Source organism: Echinops telfairi, unplaced genomic scaffold (genome assembly GCF_000313985.2).
Source record: "Echinops telfairi isolate 266 unplaced genomic scaffold, ASM31398v2 ScPeMD7_655;HRSCAF=1070, whole genome shotgun sequence".
In the NCBI taxonomy this organism is placed as follows: Eukaryota; Metazoa; Chordata; class Mammalia; order Afrosoricida; family Tenrecidae; genus Echinops; species Echinops telfairi.
The window spans coordinates 13,376,227-13,383,786 of record NW_022104553.1 but is presented as its reverse complement, the minus strand read 5'-3'; the positions used below and the strand labels follow the sequence as shown (position 1 = coordinate 13,383,786).

The 7,560-nt window shown below is 55.0% G+C and overlaps 1 protein-coding gene across 2 annotated transcripts in view; it reads left to right on the top strand.

The window, feature by feature from the left end:
* The window catches only part of ILRUN (inflammation and lipid regulator with UBA-like and NBR1-like domains), a 104,473-nt gene extending 97,194 nt beyond the window's left edge, over positions 1–7,279 (top strand). For both annotated transcript variants that reach the window (XM_004717229.4, XM_045292485.1), the window contains exon 5: positions 4,397–7,279. In XM_004717229.4, coding sequence (XP_004717286.1) covers positions 4,397–4,432 — 36 coding nt within the window. In that variant the 3' untranslated portion in view covers positions 4,433–7,279. The remainder of the gene's footprint in view (positions 1–4,396) is intronic.
* Positions 7,280–7,560: the final 281 nt, after the last annotated feature.

Sequence of the window (7,560 nt, the reverse complement as noted above, 5' to 3'; positions counted from 1 at the left end):
GGGGGATAGGGTGGGGCAGATAGAGAGCCGCACACTAGTTGACGCAGAAGTAGCACCTGTTTTTTACTGTTCGGAGTTATTGTTTTCTTTCCATGGTAATTGCTCGGTACCCTGGCTCTGTGGGAGTTCAGAAAAGTAATGCAGTAATGCAGGTTCGTGCTCCACAGGGGCAACTGACTTGGGGGGGAAGCGGTGTACGCAGAGCGGGCAATCAGCAACAGATTCCATTTTTAGGTGTGCATTGAGTCGAGGATGACGACGACTAGCGCTTCAATCACCAGGATGCACAGGACTGGATGTCCGAGTTGTAAACACCGCGTCAGTGTTGGACTCTTGTTGCCGTGGTTGGAAGTGCAGCTCAGGGTCTGGCCCAGCAGCTGTAGTCATGCAGCCGACTTGAGGTGAAGTTCTGGTTCCCCTCCTCAGCTGCGATGACGCTAAGAGGACTTAACAGCTGTCTAAGTAGGCGTCAGGTCCCTGGATCAACAGCTACACCAGCGGCTCAGTGAGAAGGTTAGAGACGGGCGGGCTCTGCCTCAACCTCAGTTTACCTGAAGAGTCTCCTCTTTCACCAAGAGAATTTCTTGCCTCTTAGTAAATGTGGGACTGCTCAAAGGAATGCGGCCCTTAAAAACCTGTTTCCGCAGCAGTTGGCTCTGGGGAACTGGCCTTAGACCTGAAGTCAGATAAAGGGGTTCTTTACTGAGTTTGACTTTCCAGCCCTTTTGTTAACCTGAATTAGTCCTCAAGTGCTAGCTAGCAGCGGCTTCCTCGCCAGCCTCCCTGAGCTTCCTGATCAAAACCCGGCTGCGGTCTGTGCTTGAGGCAGAGGTGTGTTGAGGGCTCTGTAGTGTGGCCTCCTCATCTCCAGCCGCCCTTCAGGCTGTTTTCCTTCCGAGTGGCAGGACTGTTTCAGGAGAGAGACTGTTGATGTCAGCTCAGGTAAAACATTTGGCATTGCTTTCCGCTCAGATAAAAAGTGGGAGAGCACGAGCATCATGTGTACTGCCAAACCCTGCGTTTCGGCTGGGATTGGGGACTTTGGCCTCCAGAACTTGTCACACCGGGTCTTGGCACCTGAAGGCGAACAGGCCTCCCATTTCGAATATACCTCCATCCCCCTGGTAGGGAAGGTACTTCCCGCTTGGCCTTCTGCCGCCGAGCGCTCTGGACAAGCCGTTCTTGGGATCTCCGCCAGGCTTTTGCTGTACGACACGGTGTTGCATTGCCTCTGTTCTGTGCTGCATCAGTAACGACTGTACTCCCAGTATGTGGGGAACCTAGAGCATAAGTGCTTTGGAAACAGAACCAGCTCTAGAAGTTAGTTGTGTGTATGTTTGGGGGTTCGGGGTGGGGTGGCCCCAGAGCCACCTGTCTGCCCCAACTAAAAACAAACAACTCCTAGATGCCAGTCTCTGGGTGAAAAGGAATTCACTCACCTGCTGCCATTGAGTCAATTTGGACTCCTAGCAACCCAGGGGACAGAGTTGAACTGCTCCCGAGACTCAATCTTCACAGGAGTATGAAGCCTCATCTCTCACCCATGACGTGGCTTGTGGATTCGAACTGTTGACCTTGAGGTTAGCAGCCCATAATCCACTAGGCCACCAGAATTCCTTGGAAAGGAATTGGTTAGCATATTTCTTTGTAAAAGGCAAAGAGACTCAGTGAGTGAATAGGGGATAGAGGATAACTCCATACTAGACAAATACCACACTGAATGGTCTGAGGGGTGGGATCTGAAAAAGCCCAAGTGTTCAGTCTTCTCTGTACCCTTGGTGTGACCTGCTTTGTCTGTAAAATGGGAATGCACAACAGCCTCCTGGCAAGGTCATGAAACTCCTTCCCCCCAGCATGCCAGGCAAGTCACAGGGCCCAGCCAGCCAGCCGCCTGCCTTCTGAAGGCCCAGGGCGTGGGTGCTACTTTGGACTGGAAAGTCTTCAAGTTAAATTTAGAGGCTAAAATGTCAGAAAACAAATAGTACTGTTTGTTTCTCGGGTTCTTCGTGCAATGTTTTCCCCTACAGAGAGCCCTTTGAGTATGTGTGGGTCCTACATCTACGGGACTCGAAGCTGGCTTGCTCTCCTTGGGCCGTTCCGGATGGCTGAGTGTGGCTCATGGGAAGGACGGAGGCACAGCAGCTTGTTTGAAGCCGCTTTCCTTCCCACCTCTGGGTGCCCTACAGCCCAGGGCTGCGGACCCTGGGAGCGCATTTCTGCCGCTGCCCACAACCGTTGAGGAGGGAAGAATGGGTGTCATGACTTGCCTGTCAGCATGGTGGGCTGGAGGACTGCCAGGTGCGTGGCATCCCTGCTGTGGCAGCTCGGACCAAGGGCGTTTTCCTTGGAATCCTGCTTTCCGTCTCCTGAGCCCAGCCACATTGTGGTCAACTCCTTTGACCTGGAAAGATTCCAGGTGGTTCTAGGTGAGGAACCTGAGACTCTCCAGGAGGGAGGGCCCTTTCTCAAGGTGACTTGGTGAGCTTGATGGAGAAGAGCCCAGATCCCCTTCCAGCTCTCTGCGCTCTGCTCTGCGCCCCCTACAGGGAGCTTGGGGCAGGGCGCCTCCCACCAGCCCTGCTGGAGAAACAAGCCTCACTCTCCTGGACACCTGGCCCCAGCCTGAGCAACCATCCCCCAGCTGCTTTGGGAAGAGCGAATACTGCTGTGAGTTCACGCAGGTTTAACACTCAGGGTGGGTGTGGGGCGGAGTACGGCGTGGAGACTCAAAGCCCATGTATAAGCACCTAGGCATCCCTTTACAGAAGGGTCGCAGGGAGGAGACGAGCCAGGGGGTAGTATAGCACTGATGAAACATACAACTTTCCTCTAGTTCATTAATGCCCACCCCCCCCCCCCAACTATCATGATCCCAATTCTACCTTACAAATCCGGCTAGACCAGAGGATGCACACTGCTACAAATAAGAACTGGAAACACAGGGAATCCAGAACAGATAAACCCCTCAGGACCAGTAATGAGAGTAGCGATACCAGGAGGGTAAGGGTAAGGTGGGGGAGAAAAGGGAAACCGATCACAGTGATCTGCATATAACCCCCTCCCTGGGGGATGGACAACAGAAAAGTGTGTGAAGGGAGACGTAGGACAGTGTAAGACATGAAAAAATAATAATTTGTAAGTTATCAAGGGTTCACCAGGGAGGGAGGGAAAAATGAGCTGATGCCAAGGGCTGAAGTAGGAAGCAAATGTTTGAGAATGATGATGGCAACAAATGTATAAATGTGCTTGACATAATGGATGGATGTTGTGATAAGAGTTGTACGAGCCCCCAGTAAAATGATTTAAAAAAAAAAAAACACTCTGAGAGCCAGTATGAGAAATGGCTGTCATTTTCCCATTATCAACTCAGCCAAATATATACTGGGAAGGGCCACGCACCACAGTAGGTGCCAAGGAAATGGCAAGAAGAAGAAAAAAAGTCATACTGCCAAGGGATGCTTACCACTGGGGTCTCTGGAACCAAGTTAAAATTCTTTTTTTGTTTTCTTAAATCCTGACAAGCGAATGGGAACTACAGTATCACACGTTCTGTTCCTGTGTCTCCCCACGCAGAGCTGTGCCAAGGTTCAGGACTTGACATAGTGGTGGAGCCTGGGGAAGAAACCCCTTTTGTCATTTGTCAGGGTTATGGCCGGGCCTCCTGTGCTAAGCACCCATTTGATCCCTCGCAGCTGCTTTTGGGTGTCGGCCCCTTCCCTACCTGTTGTGGGCTGTCACTGGGACTTTCCAGGCCTACTTGCGGGTAGGAGCGGGAGTGAGGAAGGATAGGTGGGACAGGGCAGAGAGAAGCGCGTCTCTCCCTCTCTCCCCCTCTTTTTCTCATCTGTAAAATAGATCATACTCACCTGCCTTTCTGGGTTGAGCTGTGAAGTGGCACCCAGTGTGCGAGGGGCTTCAGAAGGCTTGTGGGGAATGAATGGAGAGGGTAGTGGCGTGACTTGAAGCCCCCGTGCGTGAAGCTCGGCCCGTGCCTGACTGGTGCCCAGAAGCCCCTCACTGTTTTGGCGGTAGTTGTTTGGCTGTTGGTAGAAGTGTCGTTGACGCTAGCCGCGTCAGGTGTGCTGGATGAAGGTGCTTAGCTAGTGTGGCTGTGTGGTCTTGGCAGGAGGGAGCCTGTGGGGCCTGCAGGGAGGCAGCTGCCCCTGGCAGAGCTAGACGGTGGAATGTAGGCGTCACTCCCAAGTCTCCCACCTCTGGATGTGATTTCATGAAGGCACTGCATCGCTTGAATGGACTGGTGCCTGGTCTCCCTGAGGTTTTCCATGGTGCGGGCTGCTTCCGCCAACCTCCTGGAGCACAGTTCCCACCCTTGGTTTGATTGGCGGTGAAGTTGCTCCTGTGTCTGCCCTCACTGACTGTCTTCACTCTCTTCCAGGGGCTCCACGGGCCATACCCCTTCGGCCAGTCTTAAATGGGTGTCTCAGCAAGAAGAAAAATTAACAAAAGACAGAAGGTCTGACTCTGGGGGGGAGGGCAAGGGGTTCCTCTGGATTGCAGACCTCACCGCATGGACCCCTGGCTCTGGCCCCTCACCGGGAAGAAGAGGAAGCGGCGGCAGAACAGACTAGTTTTGAGTAAACTCAGTATGCGTGTGTGAGTGCTGAACCCGAGGCTGCCCCCGAAGACCACCATGCAGCCACCTGGCTTTTGTTGTTATTAGGCGTCCGTCTCACGAGTCAGTCGGTCACTGGGGAAGGGAGAGAACGCTAACAAGAGGGGGAAAAGCCATCTTTTTAAACAAAAATTATTTTGCCTACAGAGAGGTTGTAGTTTTGAGCACATGCCCCCCCCCCTCCCACTTGTTTTGTTTTACACAAGGGAATTATGCACTCTTCCTAGACTAGCTGCTCGGGAAGCGGGTCAGGTTCACGGCTAGCATGGCATGTCTGGGGACTCTGCAGGGCAGTGCAGCCAGCCACGTCACTGCCCTGACCCCATTTGTTTTTAATGGCATCAGCCTCTTCCTCCTCCTCTTCCCTTTAATCTTCTGTTGATTTACACCCTTGACATTTGTATTCGTCAGCCCTGTGGCTTGTTAGCCCTCAGGTCCTCTGAAGACCAAGCTCCCCTGGGTGACCCGCAGAGGAAGCCTTGAGGACTGATCTCGGGTGACCCTTCCATACCCCCGTGTCACGATTTGAATTGCTTTTTCCCTGTGTGTCTCTTGGCTGAGAGACATGCCATCATCATGCTTACTTACTGTGCTTTCAGGCGGGTTCTTCCTGTCCGCCCCCTCCTGCTCGAGGAGGGGGCATGGTCTGTTGTGCTCACCGGGAACAAGCAGCGGGCAGGTGTGCAGGGGTCACCTACTTCTCCGAGGTCTCCCCGCTCGCTCCCCTGCACTTCCCTCCACCTGTCCTTTGTGGTAGCCTCACAGCCCGTCAGTGGAGGCTGAGCCCCAACGGGGAGTTGGCCGTGAGGAAGGACCAGGGTTCTTGGCCTGGCTCCATCCTGGAGACCACGTTGGCATGGACCTGAGAGGGTTCCGCCCTGCGACGAGGGTGGTTGGTGGTGGGGAAGTGGGCGAGGGGCAGCCTGGCCAGAGCAGAGGCAGGTGGCCCCGGGCCTCCTTTGGGTTCCAGCAGGTGGGAAGCTGGAACCAGGTTAGCACAGCTGTCTGCCAAAGATATAAGAATATGCAAAGTCCTTCTTCGCACCCTCTCCTTCCCAAGAGTCTCAGCTTGTTTGATAGCCGGGGTAGGAGGGAGCCAGGAGTGTGGATTGGGGGTGTGGTTGCAGGGTCACCTGCCTGTTGCTGCACCCCACCCGCCCTGGGGGGATGACACAAGCCAGGGAGACCAGGTGATGAGCGGCTGCAAGGGGTCATATATAGCCTGGGTGTGGGTGAGGGTCTGCCTGCTTGTCTGTCTCTGGGTGTCTGAGTTCCAAAAAACGTGTGTTGTTCCTCCTCATCCTCTTCTGAGACTGTTGTTTTTTAAAGTTTGATTGTGGGAGACAAGTTTGTATGAGATTTCCCTTTGGCCACTCTATTCCCCCCCAAAATACTGGGAAGGAACACATTTGGGTCTTCTTGGGGAGGGGGCCCTCCCAGTGCCCCGCCACAAGGCTCAGGATGGCGTTCTGTCTGAGGGCCTTCTGCGGCTGTCGCTGCTGGGCCAGCCTCCTGGAGCACCACCGCCTGCAGCCCGCACATGCCCAGCCCTCCCTGCACTGCAAGCGCCTCTTCTGCCGCCCTTGGCGGGATCATGGGAGGGTTCCCCACACCCCGCTTTCCTGCCTGCCTCTGCTGCCCCACACCAGGTGCCCTTCCTGGTTTGAGGGTCAGGCTGTCTGCCCTGACTCCGTGGGTCTGGCCCTGCCACTATCCTCCTGCTCCTCCTCCCAGCCGTTCAATGGCCCAGGCACCTTGGCTTCCCTCCTAAGAGCAGGCCATTTTCACTGAGTCCTGGAAAGGGACAGTGAGGGCCGTGCAGAGGCCAGAGCAGAGCACACCATGGAGGGAGGGAGGCAGCAGACGCAGGGCCTTCCCAGGATGCAGGGGCTGTCAACACCCAGGCATTCTGCTTCTCTGTGCTGACATCAGTTCTCTGCAGTGCCTAGAGCCCTGTCCCCTCCCAGGGGGCTGAGAACCCCCCACCCCCTTAGCCCCATGAGCTCCTCTAGGAATCTTCACCAAATGGAAGACCACCCACTTAGGGGCAGGGCCACCAAACAGGCAGTAACTATCCTTGGGGGCCCGAGCCCAGGGGAAGAAGCAGGGGCTCAGGCTTGGAAGCCCCTGTCTGCGTGCATGGTGTGTGTGTGTGTATGGGGGGGTGGTGAGCGTGTGCATGCCTTTTTTCTTTTTGCCATGGGGACAGTTAATTTGGGCCATTTTTCTACAAGAAAACAGTCACCTGTCTCTCCCTGAGTAAGGACTGGCCACAACCGTGAGCCCAGCAAAAGCACTTCCAGCCTGGTGAGGAGCTCACAAGATTTCGGGCACAGCCTGAGGGTGGCCTAGATAGCAGGTGGGCAGACCAGTCAACACTTGCCCAAATTCATCTGTGCCCCAGCAGGAGGGGGCAGTGGGGCTGCCAGGACTTGGGATACCAGCTGACACACACCCCCCACTCACCCCCACCCCACCCACCATCCTTCCTTTGTTCCCTTGGGTGAATGCAAGGGCAGCCACAGCTGGCCCTCCAGCTAGACGGCAGGGTGGGTGTTTGTAGTGCCTGGGAGGGAGGACGATGAGGAGGTTTTCCTTACTGTATAAATGAATATTTGTATGATTAAATTAACACACACAAACCCGTTTCTGTGCGTCAGTGCGTTCCATTGCGCCTTCCGACCCCACTCAGTCCCTACTCGGCCTCACGGGGACACTGACCCTGGGGCCCATCCTGTGTTTGGCAAGTCAGTCTGGGGGAGGTCTCTGGGTCAGCTGCCCATCCTGGCTCCCACTGGCCAGAGAGGTGAAGAAATGACTTCAAATGGCCCTTCAGGTCCCCAGGGTAGGTACCTGCAGGCCTCTGCCGATTGCCCTCTCCGGCCCTTAGGGAATCTGCCTGGCTGAGCTCGCTCTGATCTTGGGTC